This window comes from Pseudopipra pipra, chromosome W (assembly GCF_036250125.1).
Source record: "Pseudopipra pipra isolate bDixPip1 chromosome W, bDixPip1.hap1, whole genome shotgun sequence".
NCBI classification, from domain to species: domain Eukaryota; kingdom Metazoa; phylum Chordata; class Aves; order Passeriformes; family Pipridae; genus Pseudopipra; species Pseudopipra pipra.
Window position 1 is genome coordinate 15476949 of NC_087580.1, and position 17739 is coordinate 15494687.

The window sequence follows — 17739 nt, forward strand, 5'->3', positions numbered from 1 at the left end:
CAGTTCTTTCACAGTTTATATACCCCGTTACAGCAGCAGTAAATTCCTGTTAGTAACTCTTCTCTAGATCTACTTTTTAGTTAAGCATTCACTGCCCATGAGAAAAATACTCCCAAGCACTTTTCTCCACACAAAGACACATCTCACCACATCCACTTTTATCTTGCCAAGTTCCCCTTAAGTTTCTCCCAGGGTCCTGTAATCTTGGTTCCCTACATCTCCCTCTTCTTTATTTTCTAAGGCACTTAAGTTAAAGCTGTATGGACTTGTACCACCAAGGCTTGAAATCTTTTTCACCCATGGCCCCAATCCCAAAGTCCAATCCCATCCTTCAAAGGGGTTCCATCTGTTGTTCACCGTCAGTTTCTTTGTTAGGTCCTGTAACTGTTGTAAAGCTTTTGTGAATGGAGGTTGATTTGTCACTCAAGTTCATGCAACACATTCCATCAAATCCTTCCCATCCATGTCCCTGTGCTAAAAGCAAAAAGTCAATAGCAGCTCTATTTTTCAAAGTAACATGTCCCACTGACTGAGCATTGGTCAATAAATCTGCAATAGCCTGACTAGCAGCATTTGTCTGTTTTGCTAACCAACATCCTAATCTATCCAAAACTAAGGGCCATGTTTATATAAACAAAGTGTTCTTGGCAGCTTTCCCGGTAATGTTCCCAAACATTCCCAGACACTGTACCAAAACAAACCGAGATAACCGGAAGTTTCCCAGCCAATGTCCCCGAACTACAGCAAACTTCTTCCCCCCCCCCACAATGGGTAAAGGAGACAGAAGGGAAAAGGGAAAAAAACCCCAAAGGACCCAAAATAAACTGAACTAAAGCAATATTTATATATTTACACTGAATTGCAGTTACAAAAACCTATACACATAGAAGAAAAGAGAACCCCCAAAAAAATGAAAAACAGATATACCCAAATATACATGGCTAATAGAGAGCCAGCAAGCAAAAAGAATCTTAATACTTCCCTTGAGAAAGCAGAACTGTGCCAACAGACTTCCCCTACGAGTCGGGACGAACCAACCACCTCCTGAGGCCTGCGAGGCCCCACAGCCCCTCACAGGAGCTCAGCGAAGCTGCCCCTTCTCTCCAACCCGGCCAGAAGACATCTGGCCAGCCAATTTACTCCCCCTTGTATTAATACCTCTGCTTACGTAAGGAATAGAATGGAATTCTGGGAACACAGGGCACTTCCCTGGTTTCGAGCTGGTTGCCAGGAAGGGATCAGACCCAGTCAGCACAGGTTTAGGAGGGGCAGGTCCTGTCTGATCAACCTGATCTCCTTTTATGACGAAGTGACCCACTTGGTGGATGAGGGGAAGACTGTGGATGTGTCTACGTGGACTGCAGCACAGCCTTGGACACTGTTTCCCATGGCACACTCCTGGAAAAGCTGCAGCCCAAGGCTTGGCCAGGGGCACTCTGCTGGGTTAAGGGCCCAGGGAGTGGTGGAGATGGAGCTGCATCCAGTTGGGATCCGGTCACCAGTGGTGTCCCCGGGGATCAGCGCTGGGCCCAGTTCTATTTAATATCTTTATTGATGATTTAGATGAAGGGATTGAGTCCACCATCAGCAAATTTGCAGATGACACCAAGCTGGGGGTGTGTTGATGTGCTGGAAGGCAGGAGGGCTCTGCAGAGGGACCTGGACAAGCTGGAGAGTTGGGCTGATTCCAAGGGGATGAGGTTCAACCAGGCCAAGTGCCGGGTCTTGTCCTTTGGCCACAACAACCCCCGGCAGCCCCACGGGCTGGGGACAGAGTGGCTGGAGAGCAGCCAGGCAGAAAGGGAGCTGGGAGTGTGGATTGACAGCAGTTGAACATGAGCCAGAGTGTGCCCAGGTGGCCAAGAGGGCCAATGGATCCTGGCCTGGCTCAGGAAGAGTGTGGCAGCAGGAGCAGGGCCTGGACTGAGCGCTGGCCTGGATTGTTGGGCTGGACTGAGCGCTGGTGAGGCCACCCCTGGAGTGCTGTGTCCAGTTCTGGGCCCTCAGCTCAGGAAGGCCATGGAGGGGCTGGAGCAGGTGCAGAGAAGAGCAACGAGGCTAGGGAAGGGACTGGAGCACAAGTGCTGTGAGGAGAGGCTGAGGGAGCTGGGGGGGCTCAGCCTGGAGAAGAGGAGGCTCGAGGGAGACCTCCTCACTCTCTGCAACTCCCTGACAGGGGGGGGGAGCCAGGTGGGGGTTGGTCTCTTCTCCCAGGCAGCTATTAGTAAGATAAGAGGGCATGGTCTTACCTGTGCCAGGGGAGGTTTAGGTTGGATATTAGGAAGAAATTCTTTCCAGAGAGGGTGATCAGCCCTTGGAATGGGCTGCCCAGGGAAGTGGTGGATTCTCCGTCCCTGGAGGTGTTTAAGATGACTGGATGTGGCATCAGTGCCATGGTCTGGGAACCATGGCAGGGTTGGATCAAGGGTTGGACTTGATGATCTCAGAGGTCCCTTCCAACCCAGCTGATTCTATGATTCCATGATTCTATACTAAAACTGCTACACCCACACACAGGGACACATCTCACCGTGTCCGCGTTTATCCTGCCAAGTTCCCCTTCTAAGTTTCTCCCAGGGTCATAATCTCAGTTCCCTACACCCACTATGTGGGCATAGGTTCACCTCAGCCCCTGAGAATGAGGAGGGGGAACCCCAAAAGACGTTTCTAGCCCCCAAAATCGGCGGCAAGCAGCAGGATCATCTCCATAACAGGCTTCTTGTGTCCCTCCTTATGGTGCCCAACTCCAAGTGCTGGAGCCATGTGTTCCCACTCAAATCTCCCAGTACTCCTCTCAGGATTGGGGGCACCCCAAAAACTCCCTCAGTACTAGAGGGTATCCCAAAACTTCCTCAGGAAGGAGTGATACCCCAAAATCCCTTCAGGAAAGAGGTCCCTCCTGGCCTCATCATCCCCAACATTCAGCTCGTTTTGCCACGGGGCACGAGGATCAGCACAAGAAACACAGACACCAACTTTAAAGAATAAGTCTATAAATGTACTATAGTGCAAAACAGCAAAGAATTACAAAAGAAGCCAAGAATTATAAAAGGATAAGCTTAGCAATGTACCTAATCATTGCTACAAAGAGTGTCTATAGTGATTAAGAAAGATACATCAGCAGTTACCCCATGTAATGCATTACCATCAGCTGGGGAGCCCCGGTCACAGTGAAGGCCAGAGAACCAGCCTGGGAACTGGGAAATCCTACGCAGTGCATCCACTCCCAGGTGGATGCCTTTGTCCTCGCTGTGAGAGGGTCCAGCTTTTATATTGTCAAACAAACAAGCTTACATCATGGCTTAGTGTGGAAAATGTCTGGCTTTCTTCTCTCGTTAGTTTTCACCCAAAGCCTGACCAGGACTCAGAGGAAAATCAAGGGAGTCAGTTTGGACCAGCTACTGTCCAATAAGGCCAGTTATCTACTTCCATGGCCTTGACCAGTCTCTAAATACAGAAAGATAGATACATTAATAAAAAATACAAATCTTCACTAATTAAGTAGATACCAATATATCTTACTGTCATGTTTAGTATTACGTATTTTACTAAGGATTACACAGAATTTTGGCTAATAAGCAGATACATGACTATATATAACAGTAGGTCGGAAGGTTCATCTAGAGATCAGCTCTGGCTCAGGGCCTGTTGTTCAGGCCTCAGAACTTCAGAGGGATACCCTGAAACCCCCTCAGGAACGGGGTCCCCCCCCGGCCTCTTCATCCCCAACCTTTACCTGTCTCCTACCAGACCCCATCCCAGCTTTCCCAATCCCCATCTCACACCTCCCAGTTGCCATCCCACCCTCCCAGGGGTTTAGAGGCAGCTGTGGGACCAAGTACTTTTAGGGTGGGATTCAGTCATTTTGAGGTGGGGGTCAAGATATTCTGAGGTGGGATTGAGGCAATTTCAGTGGCATTGAGTCATTTTGTGGCAACAGATCGATCCCTCTCAACTTCTGGGAGCAAAAGGATGGAGAAAACTCCCCCAAACCCTCTCAGAACCACAAAATCCTCCTGAATATTCCCCCAAACCCCAAATCCCTGTAAAGTGGTGGGGGTTTACATGCCTTTATTCAATTTCTTTATGTTTATCCCAATTCCAGGTGTTTCCAACTCACCTTTTTTCCTCTCTCCTCACCCTTTCCCATCATCCCCTTAATCCCCAGCTTCCCCCCACCTTGGTTTAGGGGTATTTCCCCTCCTCCTGCTCTGCTCAGTTGCAGGGTTTCAGCCCCGTTCCCGCTCAGTTTAGGAATCCCATCACCCCTTTCCCGCCCCCCATCCCTTTTCCATCATCCCCCCGGCCCAGCCTACGCCTGATTTGCAGGTCCCAGATTCTCCCACAAACTCTCCTGTTTTGTTTGGGGGTCCCAGCTGCCCCTATTTCCCCCACTCCCACCATTTTTCCCATTGTCCCCCAATCCTCAGCTCCCCCCACATTCAGCTTGGGGGTCCCACTTCCCTTTTACCCCCTCCCCGCCTCCTTCTCCTTTCTCATTGCCCCCCAATCTTCAGCACCCTCCGCGCTTGGTTTCGGGGGTCCCAGTCTGCTCTCCCACTCACTTTGGGGGGTCCCACCCCTGCTTTTTTCCCCTCTCCCCTCCTTTCCAACTGCCCTCCCCCACTTCCAGCACATGTTCTGCGCCACACTCCCCTCTCCACTTCACGGGGAATGGGATCGAGAGCTCGTAGTTGTGCCCAAAAGGACAAAGGCTGGAGATTGGAACGGATGTGCCTCACATTGCTGTGAGCCATGATTTGAGCTGTGTGCGACAGGAATCGCTGTCACAGGAACCACGCGAACCAGCGCAGGAGGAGCCTCACAAGCAGCAGTTTCAGGGCAGCGGGGACCCGACCTGAGCTGCCTTTGGTGCCCAAAACTGCCCACACAGCCCCTCTCCTGCCCCGAGGGACTGTCTCCCGTGCCAAGTACCCCACGCTGGACGGAGCAGACACGGACTCCACTCTACCCCACGCTGGACGGAGCAGACACGGACTCCTCTCCCTGAGCTGGAAGCAGCGGTGGGACCCCCATCCCCCTGTGCCCCGGAGCGGAGGGAGGGAATAGGGGATAAAGTGAAGTCCGTGAAGGAGGGAGGGGTGGGGGGAGGTGTTTTATTAGGATTCGTTTGACTTCTCATCCTCCTCCTCGGATCTGAGCCGTTCCCAATCCCATCAATGTCCCCCAGTCGGGTCTTTGTACCGGCGATCGAGCAATGCCCTGTTCCTGCCCCCCGGCCCGGGCCGCGCCACAAAATGGCGGCGGCAGAGCTCGAGTCCCGTCATGATTGGCTGCTTCTCCCGTCATTCCTAACCCTCGCGCGCTGATTGGTCGGATCGGGCGGGCACTCCCCGCCCCCTCCCTCTGCCGGGCCGGGGCAGCGGCGGCAGCGCCCGGACGGTGCTGAGGCGGCGGCGGAGCTCGGAGGTGGCCCCGGCGCAGGTGGGACCCGCGCTCGGTCCTGCCGGGGCTCGGGGCTCGGGGCTCGGGGCTCGCTGCGGGCGGAGGGGGCGGGAGGCGCCGCGGGAAGCGGGGTCTGGCGGGCTCGGCCTGCCCCGGGCGGGGCGGTGTCGGCGGCCCTGGGGAGCGGGGTCTGGCGGGCTCGGCCCGCCGTGTCCCCCCGTGTCCCCTCCCCAGGGGCCGCTGAGGGAGCGGCTGCCCGCGGGCTCCTCCTTCCCGCTGAGCCTCGGCGGGCTCGGAACGGGTTTGTGCCTCGACCTTGGCCGCAAACATCGCATTCGTTCCCGGGGCTGCGACAAGCCGATAATGACACACTCGAGAGACACATTGAGTCGTTATTGTTTCAGAGTTGGCTGCCCGGGGCTGTTTCACAAGTCGAGCACAACTCGCAAAGCTTTTTACGATTTCCACATGTTAGCAAACAAAGCAAAACAAGCTTGCAAGCAGCTACGAGACATTAGAGCTGGAGAGAACACTTGCTGGTTTAGACTCAGCTGCTTTCCCTCCTGCAGGTTCTTGGAGAGACGGGGGGTGGCCTCAGGTGGGTCTGAAGGGCCGTCCAGCACCTTGGGGGGTGACCGGGGGGGCCTGGGACTGAAAACACCTCCCGGCTGTGCAAGTCCTTGGGACGACACCTTTCCAGGTGTGGTGGTGCATCCCCACCCCCCAGGCCTCCCTGTGATCTGAGAAATGCTCCTTAGGCCTCAGCCTTGATGAACAGCCCTGGGCTGAGCTGCTCTTGAGCTGCTCAGAAACACTCTCTGCTGCCAGGAACTGGTGCTGTCTAACCAGCTCCTGCAGTTTAACCAACAGCCTGGGAAACTTCTTATTTTTCTTGCCTGAAGAACAACCAAGTGGAATCCTATTTTTGTTTTCCAACTTTCAGAGAAAGTCACAGACCTGACTTGGGGCCAGGATGGACAATTCCTGTGGGGGCCCCATAACCAGCGCTGCTGAGTGAGACCCTTTGAGGTCTCTGGGGCCGCAGCAGCTGCAGGGACTCTGCTCCAGCACGGGCTTCCTGTGGGCTCACATCCTTCTTTTTGGGCCTCCCCCTGCTCTGTGGGCTCCTCCTTGGGCTGCAGGGGAATCTCAGCCCTGGTGCCTGGAGCACCTCCTGCCCCTCCTTCTGCACTGCCCTGGGGGTCTGCAGAGCTGTTCCTCTCCCCTGTTCTCACTCTGCTCTTCTCTGCACCCAATTCCATCTGCACAAGGACTTTTTCCTCCTTCAATACGTTTTCCCCAAGGTGTCTCTGCCATCTCTGATGGGCTCAGTCTTGGCCAGCGGTGGGTCTGTCCTGGAGCCAACTGGAATTGGCTCTGCTGGACATGGGGGAAGTTTCTGGCAGCTGCTCACAGAACCCAGCCCTGGAGCCCCCCTACTACCAAAACCTGGCAAACCCAAGGCACTACCAGCATGGATCACCTGGAATGTGGGTCACCAGATCTGTGCCCAACATGGTTTGCAGTTGGGTCACTCGTATTATGGACACAGAACTCCTAGTGACTTCTAGAGATGGACTTGGGCAGGAGGAACCCCCAAGCCAATGCACTCACACTTTGTTTTTCCCTCCAAAACAGGATTTCTCCTTCCCAAAGCTTGGCCGAATGGAGGAGGAGGCTGCGAGGAAGAGGAAGATGCCCCAGGACCCCCAGGCAGGTGAGGAGGAAGTCAGTGCCCCTTTGCCCTGTCTTGTCCTGTATTTCCCAGCTGAGCATCGCCCCCGGCTGCAGGACAACCCCGCTGCCGCCGCCGTCGCCGTCCTGCTGGGGCCAGAGCTGGGGGGATGTCCTTGGCCTTCCCTCTGGGCCGGAGGCAAATCCCCTCCCTGTCCTTCTTCCCTCCTGCCCCAGGCCCCGAGCTGAGGACGGAGAGCCCGGAGGACAAATCCCCCCGGCAGAGCCTGGTGGGAGAGGCTGTTTTGAAGGGCTCCACGGCGCAGGAAGGCAGCGGGGAGGGAAAGCCACGAAGGTACCCCAGGAGGAGGGTCTCCAAAGCCAGCCCAGGGTGCTCTGAGGAGGAAAGACCCACCCTGCGCCGGGAAGGTGGCCGGAGCTTGAGGCAGAGCTGCGACCAGGAGGTCCTTGAGCAACCTTCCACCAGGGAGAAGCCCTACAAATGCTTGGAATGTGGGAAGACCTACAGCCGGAGCTCCATGCTCCTCACCCACCAGCACACCCACACGGGAGAACAGCCATACACATGTGGGGAATGTGGGAAGAGCTTCAGTCATAGGTCCAGCCTGATCCGCCACCGGAACATCCACACCCACGAGCATCTCTACACATGCTTGGAATGTGGGCAGATCTTCAGCCGGAGATCCCACCTGATCGGACACCAGATCATCCACACCGGGGAACGGCCCCACAAGTGCTTGGAATGTGGGAAGAGCTTCAGGCGGAGCTCTCACCTGATCGGCCACCAGCGCAGCCACACGGGGGAACGGCCCCACAAGTGCTTGGAATGTGGGAAGAGCTTCAGCGACAGCTCCACCCTCCACAACCACCAGCGCATCCACACTGGGGAACGGCCCTACAAGTGCTTGGAATGTGGGAAGAGCTTCAGCTGCATCTCCCACTTGAGCTTGCACCAGAAGACTCACACTGGGGAACGGCCCTACAAGTGCTTGGAATGTGGGAAGAGGTTTCTGACCAGCTCACATCTCCTCAGGCATCAGCAAATGCACAGGGAGGAGAGGCCCTTCTGCTGCACTGACTGTAGGAAGAGCTTCAAGGACAACTCCATGCTCATCACCCACCAACGCATCCACAGCGGGGAGAGGCCCTACCAGTGTGAGGAGTGTGGGAAGAGTTTCATCAGCAGCTCCCACCTTGTCAGGCACAGGCGCATCCACAGCGGGGAGAGGCCCTACAAGTGTGACAAGTGTGGGAAGAGCTTCAATCAGAGCTCTAACTTGACCACACACCAACGGACCCACCAGTAAGAGAAGCCCTGTGAGCGCCTTGACTGCGGAAAGAGCTTTGTCTGCTGCTCCAACTCCATCACCCATTGGAGGACCCACATTGGATGATCCACAGTGACCCACACTGGGCACAGACCTGGTGACTCACATTTCAGATGATACACATTGGGAAGACATCTGGCAGGTGGTCTCCATCCTCCTGGTTCCCTGTAGGCATCTGGATGAAGGCAGGGGGAGGAACATTCATCAGAACACAGAATAAGATTGGAAATTCATTGGGAAGAGCAAATTTTTTGACTTTGGACCTGTGGCAGGACATCTCCCCTGGAATGTCCAAGCAAACTATGCCACGGCCCGGTGGCGTAAGGAATAGGGACGTAACACTGCATAGAAGGGTCCGACAAGATAGAAGGTTGGGGTGCAATGGCCACTTTATTAAGGGAGGACTGGAACTTATCTAGGGTTCGGCTGAGGGAAGTTCGGTAACCGGGGCAGAGCATGAGACGGACAGCTCAGGGTATAACAGGATAGGAGAACAAAGGGAAAGGAGGGAGGAACTTGGGAGGAGTTGGGAGTCAAGGACCAACGGGAGCTCACTCCGCACTGCGGCACTTCTCAGCCAGTCAGTGTGGGATGAGTGGGAAAGCAGGGGAGAGCAAGGGAGTAAACAACTTTTGGCAGGAAAAACTGTGGGCAAGTCCAGGCAAGTTCTGGGTAATACATTTCAAGGGGATTAATACAGAGATATATGGGGAAATACATTAAATGGGGTTCAGAACGGGGATATAAACGTGAAAGTCCATAGGCTGTCATCTCTTCAAGCACCATACAGGTCCCTCCATGCCTGGAAGCGTTGCCATCCCGATTCTTTTTCCTCCACATCTCCCCCATTTTTGTTTTCTTGAGGGATTGACAGAAATACGGTCTTTGGTATAAGTCTTTTACATGTAGCTATAACACAGCAAATAGTTAATAATAATGTAAGGGGGGTACTTTTGAATTAGATGATCAATGGAGCATAGAGGCGTGAGAAAGGAATCAAGGCGTGAGAAAGGATGTGAAACCAGCTAGAGTATGGTACAATGTAACTTCATGGCACAAGCTAATTGTAAGGTCCATTGTGCTTTTTAGCAAGTCAGCTTGATATCCCCTATTATCAGAGCTGAGTTCTTCCTTGGTTTTGCTACATATTGCAAGATAGATACATCTACCCTTGAAACACAATGGTAGAGGTCATACATAGGGGTGAGAAAGATGATGATGGGAGGAAGATGATGTGGGCAGGGCTCGCTGGCCCCTTGCCCTACAAGTAGGGCATGCGCAGACTGTTGCCATGAGGTGATGATCAGGCGGTGTTTGGCTGCCACTCAGGCATCACCTTATACTGGGTACTGGCCCTACGTGGTGTAATGTGGAACTGATAAAATGGGGTGTCGGGACTGCTGAGTCGAGCGATCCTCATCCTGCCACCGAGACTGTGTTGCTCCGCGGGGACGCCCGCTAAGCACGGGCACCGACCAGCTGCTGCAGATCCTGACAGCCCTGGCCTGTCTGTGTGGGTAAGCACAGTTTTTTGATAGGAAGCAACTGAGAGAACAAACTTTTTAATATTCTTTTAGTGTTCCTTTATTTCCCCTTTTATGTTTATAGTATTTTTTCCTTTTAGTTTCCCTTTTTACTAACCAATATCGTGTTATCCATAATATTGTGTTAAGATCCTTTTTTGGTATCCCTTTTCACTAGTTAATACTGTATTAAATGCTGTTCATAGTATTTGTTTTAATGCCACCCGATAAGGTAGTTATTTTGTATCCTTTTTTAGTTTTTAATTCCTCTTGCTAAGTTTATTACTATTATTATTATTCTCACTGTAATAAAAGATATTTTGTGTGTTTGAATATTTCTGGCACTTGTCTTTATTCCGGACATGTATCCAAACGAACTGTTACATAAATTGGCGTAGTCGGCACGATACATGGAGGAATAAACAGTGCTGTCCAGGGAAATTTGTTGGTGGAGTGCTCAACCAACGTGTCCCTGTGTATTGGTGGGGAGATCTTCAGGTGGAGTGCACAGCCTGGAGAGCCGCGTCCCCGTGTGTGTTGTGTAAAAGGGAGATTCTCAGGTGGAGAGCATAGCCTGGGAAACCACGTCCCTGTGTGAGTGGTGAACTCTGTGTAGTGTCTGGGTTCATATCTTCTGCTTGTTTTACTTTGTTTTGAACTGGTTTTTGTTTTCTTGTTGATTAAGTTACTATATGGGTGGCAGTGCTTGTGTTTTATATGCTTTGTTTGTTTTTTGCATATGGGAGGTAGTTCTGAGTAATTAATTGTGAGTATACCACACTTCTTGAGACCTAGAATTAAGATTTGTCCTTTTTGCAACTGTTGTTTATATGTACAACTTTGTTGTATTAATTGTAATAAATATATCTTGGGACCTAGAGGCAGCCAGGAGATAAGGCTAGATCGGACTTTAAATTTTTATTGTATTCGGTGTGGAGCGGATCAGAGCTTAAAGATACTCAGTGGATTGGGTTTTATTGTTGTTTCACTCATAGGTATGTCTTTCTGAGGATTCATTCAGAGTTACTGTAGAGTGTGTATTTTGTGGTTGGTATATAGAGATTTTAGATTTGATGTGTATGTGTAGTTAGGCTTGTTTGTGATGTAAGAGCCATAGTTTGTGGATTGGTGTGTCTCATTGTGTTTAGCTTGAAAATTGAGAATCTTTTGTCATTGTTTTGTTAGTGAGAACACTAGTAGATTAAGATGAAGAAGTGGTTAGGAGGGTCGACCGCAAATGGCAATGAACCCAAGAAAGCTCCTCCCCGTGAATTAATAGAACTGGGGCAGGAGCCATAGATTACTTTGTAGAATAAGTGGGAAGCATGTACAAAGATTCCTCTTGAGTACTGGGGGCAGCAGACCCCGATGGAGGTATTGCGATACTGGGAGCAGTTTACCCCTACGACTAAATCAAGCAGTCGTCTGGAACAGGCTGGACGAATGGGGGGTGCACTGCTTACTGCATACAAGTTAACTGTGGAAAAATGCACAAAACTGCAGGAGCAGCTGAATGCTGTAAGAGCCACGCAGTTGGTACAACGGCAGGCTTTACTTGACCTTCAGGCTGAAAAGAACAGGGTAGAAGATAAATGTGTTACTTTAGCTGAGAAATATGCTGTGAGAACTGTTCGGTGCAGACAAAGGAAAATAAACTAAAGTGATCAGGGGCCATGGTGCGAGCTATAGTCACTTCCCCTGATTGGGTCCAGAGAAGTGGGATAGTAACATATAGAGTAGTAGTGATGATTCTGATGGGACGATTTTATAGAAAATTCAGAGGAGTTATCAAAAACTGGAAAAGCTGGTAGCCCATGGCTTGGACAAGTGTATCCTCTCCTGGATTAGGAGCTGGCTGGAGGGTCGGGCCCAGAGAGTGCTGGTGAATGGAGCTGCATCCAGCTGGCGGCCGGTCACCAGTGGTGTTCCCCAGGGGTCTGTGTTGGGTCCAGTCCTGTTTAACATCTTTATCGATGATTTAGATGAGGGGATTGAGTCCATCATCAGCAAATTTGCTGATGACACCAAATTGGGAGGGAGTGTCGACCTGCTGGAAGGCAGGAGGGCTCTGCAGAGGGATCTGGATAGACCTGAGAGATGGGCTGACTCCAATGGAATGAAGTTCAATAAAGCCAAGTGCCGGGTCCTGCACTTTGACCACAACAACCCCATGCAGCGCTACAGGCTGGGACAGAGTGGCTGGAGAGCAGCCAGGCAGAAAGGGACCTGGGGGTACTAACTGACAGGAAGCTCAACATGAGCCAACAGTGTGCCCAGGTGGCCAAGAAGGCCAATGGGATCTTGTCCTGTATCAAAAATAGCGTGGCCAGCAGGAGCAGGGAAGTGATCCTTCCCCTGTACTCTGTGTTGGTGAGGCCACACCTTGAGTATTGTGTTCAGTTCTGGGCCCCTCAGTTCAGGAAGGATATTGAGGTGCTGGAGCGGGTCCAGAGAAGAGCAACGAGGCTGGTGAAGGGACTGGAACATAAGTCCTATGGGGAGAGGCTGAGGGAGCTGGGGTTGTTTAGCCTGGAGGAGGCTCAGAGGTGACCTCATCACCGTCTATAACTACCTGAAGGGAAGTTCCAGCCAGGTGGGGGTTGGTCTCTTCTCTCAGGCACTCAGCAATAGGACAAGGGGGCACGGGCTTAAGCTCCGCCAGGGGAAATTTAAGTTGGATATCAGGAGAAAATTCTTTACAGAGAGAGTAATCAGGCATTGGAATGGGCTGCCCAGAGAGGTGGTGGATTCACCATCCCTGGAGATTTTTAAACGCAGATTGGACGTGGCACTGAGTGCCATGATCTAGTAAATGGACTGGATTTGGACCAAGGGTTGGACTCGATGATCTCGGAGGTCTTTTCCAACCCAATCGATTCTATGATTCTATGATTCTATGATCAGATGAGTTGGCACACAGAGCAAGGGGCTGACTCTGTGACAATAGACAAAGTTGATGCCACGAGGTTTTTAGGGTTAACTAATGATGTATATGTGCAAAATGCCCTTCAGCGTTTAAGACGAACACCGGGAGTTGATAGAACTTTGGTTTCAGTTATTGCTGAAGGTCTTAGTGACCGTTTTACTAATGATGGATCATGGCAGGATGGAAGTTCATCCTGGGTAACTTTTCATCAAGCAATCAAAATATTAAAGGGGGAAGGGATGAAAGTAGCTATTGAGTTGCAGAGCCCTGAACTTTACATGCAACAACCTTTAATTCCAGTAATGCGAAACAAACTGTTAGAAGGCTGTCCTGTACCCTGGAAACCATACATTATTCCACTGCTAGTGTCTAACTCGGGGGCACCCATAGAAGAGATCATAGAGAGGTTGCAGCAACTTGGTGACCTTCCAGGCCTCCCACCCACAGAACAAAACCTTAACTTGATACAATTATACTGTTGTAACGAGGAGGGGTAATATGACACCTCAAGTAAATATTAAGTTGTTAGTATTTGGAAGGGGGGAGTTGTTTGTGTTTTGTCTCCCACAGGACCCTGCTGGCTTCCAGCATGTTTGATGAAACCTTTTCATGAGCAGCAAGAATTCTGGACAGAGATCAGTGAATGCCGAGCAGCACAAGACCAGCCCGAATATCACATGGAAGAAAAACATATCCTAAATATAATTAATTGTGTCTACTAACTTTTGCTAACTGGTGTAATGACTCAGTTATCGTGTACCTGTCTCTCATGTGTCTCGTCCACATCTGATGTTGTGATGTAATGAACAATGTCCTGGCCAGGGGCTGGGAGGATATAGCTACCATAGCCATGACTACTCTTGCATTAACCTACTCGGTGCAGGTCACGTATCTTGAATAACAAGATGGATTGGTTATTCTTTTCTGCATAGCAGGTCTTGTGTCCTAATGGATCCCTGGATCTACTGCTCCAGAGATAAGAAGGTCTATATTTCTTAGATGAGTTGCACCAACAATCTGTATGCTTTGTTTGGTATTACTGGTAAACAACAATCAGAATTGGAATATTATTCCTGAACTGTGTGCTGCCAAGTTGTTCTGGCAGCAGTGTTAAAGGTAAAGGCTAAAACTAAGCCCTGGCTTCAAGAAGTGAAGGACATATGTGATGCTGTGTGCAGAGGGACTGTAATTGTGCTTGGTTTTGTCTCCTGGGATGGGGCAGACATGCCACTAAGGGGGGAAAGAAGACAATGGAAAACTATAAAACTTGTAACATCCTGAAGCCTAATGGTCATCACTGTATAGAACGATCCGTTTCTGTGCTATTCGTGTCACACCAATGTTGCCCGTAACCAAAAAAACACAAACCAACAGAGTGCCGGTTTATGCGGTGCTTTATTCAGGGCCCGGGAACCTGCAGACTCATGTCCCAAGTCAGGATTCCAAAGACCCTCATTCTCAGTTCAGCTTTTATACACAAACAAGTTTACGTGCAGTTTCCACAGCAAAACAGTTACAGTTTCCACAGCAAACCAGGTGCAGTTACAAACAAGCTTATACTTCATACTGATAACAATTAATAATCATCTACTCTAATAATAAATCTGCTTAAGTTGTCTTACCCCTAGAAACTGTTTAACAGACCCTTGCCACATCCAAGGTAACAAATCGTTATATACATGCTTGACTAAATCCTTTGATTATTGTTTCCACTTCTTCAGCACACAAACAAAGTTGCTAACTTACTACTTTGGAGTGTTGCTTTCTAGGCCTACTCTTTTACTAAACCTTAGCCATTCTACTACTAAATTTAAATTGCTCTGCAACGCCAGTGATGTTTGTGAAGATCAGGCAGAACGGTGTAGTTTGGGAATTCTAAATCAGACACTGGTTGTTTTGCAGTGCTCATATTTGTATGTGTTTCATCCCAGTAGTGTTACAGCAGGTGACCAGAATTATTTGGAATCAACAAATGACAGAAACCTTCTGGCTTACGAGTCTGTACAAGAATATATGTGATTGTGAAATGACCATGTGTGAGGTGCTGGGCCTCACAGAAGAAAAGCTTATGCTGAAAAGCTGGTTGGCAAGACTGCGAATGAAGGACTGATGTTTGTGGACCTCCCTATGGGCTCTGGCTCGCATCATGTTTACAATTTTCTTATGATGAACTGGTAATATTCTAGTTAAGTGCAGAAATGATTTCACACTCAATGGTATAGTTAATGTGAAAGTGGATAAAATTCTTTTATAGCATGGATGCAAGAGATAACCTGTACTATCACTCCATGAAGTGAAGGGGGATTGACTGCAGTCAGGGGTAAACTGGGGCAGGATGGTTTGCTCCCGATGAGGCCTGGAATCTGTACAGAGAGTGCAAGCTTTCTGTGAGAGCGGTTGGTGAGACCAGGATGTTGTCTGGTGTTGCATCACACTCCAGATATACATTGCCTGTGATGGCTCCTAACAGGCCTATAAATGTGTGACTGGCAGTCAACCACTTCATACTATAAAAGATGAATCCAGACCATAAAATTCTGAAATGAGAAGTTCTTTTGTACTAGACTTTATATTTTGCAGAAATTCCTGGGATTCATTGCGTTGTCCGAGCCCATACGATTGGACACATCTGTTCACCTGTCCAAACTTGGGAACTAGGTCTGCCAAACGGGAAAAGATTATCTCAAGTACTGTTGACTCCAAGTAAATGACACTGTAATCCACTTAGATCTCCTCACTGGGGATGGACATGATTATATTATTGTCTATATTTTCGCTGTTACTCAGTTGTTATGTTGTTTACATTTTTAGAAATGACACTTCATCAATGCGCTGTTTGAGTCATTCACCAGTGTCATGGTCCAACCATGGACCACGCGGTGGGATGGAATCCAACAGCCCCCAGGAGCTGGTTTGTCCCCTGAGGGTGCAGAGCAGCAGGGCCTCTTCCAGACCCAACTGTACCTTCCAGAAAGATATCAGCTATACTTTGCTTCTTTGCTGACTTCTGTTTTAGATGTCAATGTGTGGACCACCCTGGCCAACGTGACGAAGACGGACGTGATATGTGTGTCCATGGTAACTCCCACGAGTCCTTTTCGCACCTGTCTGGTTGGAGTACCCATTGATAACTACTGGTGGGGAACTCTATATAATGAGACCGTGTTAGTAAACTGCACTTATCCGGGAACTCAACCACCTCTTTGGCGATTAGAAATGGGGATGGCCCTGGTTACGAAAAAGCGCTGATAAGCTTGTCAGTAGTTGAATGTATAATAATGTGCATATTGTGTATAATTCCCTGTGTACTAACATGTGTACGTCAAATGATAAACACCAGGCTAAACGCGTTGCAATCTTGGGTAGTTCATTATCACCCTCTTGCTACCATTGATCACGCGGTGGCATGTAAGGGGGGTACTTTTGAATTAGATGATCAATGGAGCATAGAGGCGTGAGAAAGGAACCATATTAGGATGTGAAACCAGCTAGAGTATGGTACAATGTAACTTCATGGCACAAGCTAATTGTAAGGTCCATTGTGCTTTTTAGCAAGTCAGCTTGATATCCCCTATTATCAGAGCTGAGTTCTTCCTTGGTTTTGCTACATATTGCAAGATAGATACATCTACCCTTGAAACACAATGGTAGAGGTCATACATAGGGGTGAGAAAGATGATGATGGGAGGAAGATGATGTGGGCAGGGCTCGCTGGCCCCTTGCCCTACAAGTAGGGCATGCGCAGACTGTTGCCATGAGGTGATGATCAGGCGGTGTTTGGCTGCCATTCAGGCATCACCTTATACTGGGTACTGGCCCTACGTGGTGTAATGTGGAACTGATAAAAATGGGGTGTCGGGACTGCTGAGTCGAGCGATCCTCATCCTACCACCGAGACTGTGTTGCTCCGCGGGGACGCCCGCTAAGCACGGGCACCGACCAGCTGCTGCAGATCCTGACAGCCCTGGCCTGTCTGTGTGGGTAAGCACAGGTTATTGATAGGAAGCAACTGAGAGAACAAACTTTTTAATACCTTTTTAGTGTTCCCTTAATTCCCCTTTTATGTTTATAGTATTTTTTCCTTTTAATTTCCCTTTTTACTAACCAATATCGTGTTATCCATAATACTGTGTTAAGATCCTTTTTTGGTATCCCCTTTTTCACTAGTTAATACTGTATTAAATGCTGTTCATAGTATTTGTTTTAATGCCACCCGATAAGGTAGTTATTTTGTATCCTTTTTTAGTTTTTAATTCCTCTTGCTAAGTTTATTACTATTATTATTATTCTCACTGTAATAAAAGATATTTTGTGTGTTTGAATATTTCTGGCACTTGTCTTTATTCCGGACATGTATCCAAACGAACTGTTGCAAATAACACAAAGAGAGTAAACAAAACTCCAAAACGTATTAATAGAATCTGTTTAACCCAGTTGGGTAAATTGGGTGAGCCTAGTTTGTCGAATAAATCGTCGGTAAATACTTTAGGGGAAAATTTAATGTCATTAATCAGAGCATGCAATGTGTTAATACTTTGGAATACCGATTCAGAATGATCAGAAAAATTCAAACAACACATTCCCTCAAAGTCTTGACATCCATGACCATGCATTAATAATAGGAAATCTGTTGTGGCCCTGTTTTGAAGGGACACCTCTTTTAATTTTTGTGTGTCTCTAACTAAGCCTTCTAGGGTGATGCTGGTCATGTTGGCCTCTTTTGAGAGCCAACATCCCATGTGTATCAAGGTACTGAGGGCATGTGAAGTACCTATTCCTGCGATTATAAAGGAACTAAAATAATTGCCAGTAGTAGACCAAAGGTCGATATTGGGGTCGCAATCTTCAGGAATTTTTGGGA

General features: G+C 49.2%; 1 protein-coding gene across 1 annotated transcript; it reads left to right on the forward strand.

The window, feature by feature from the left end:
- The first annotated feature begins 5350 nt into the window (after positions 1-5350).
- On the forward strand, positions 5351-17200 carry LOC135406039 (zinc finger protein 239-like). Its single transcript, XM_064640569.1, has 4 exons — positions 5351-5445; positions 7045-7123; positions 7318-9946; positions 15854-17200. The coding sequence occupies exons 2-3, from the start codon at positions 7072-7074 to the stop codon at positions 8406-8408; spliced, it is 1143 nt and encodes a 380-aa protein (XP_064496639.1). The 5' UTR covers positions 5351-5445; positions 7045-7071; the 3' UTR covers positions 8409-9946; positions 15854-17200.
- The last annotated feature ends 539 nt before the right edge of the window (positions 17201-17739 follow it).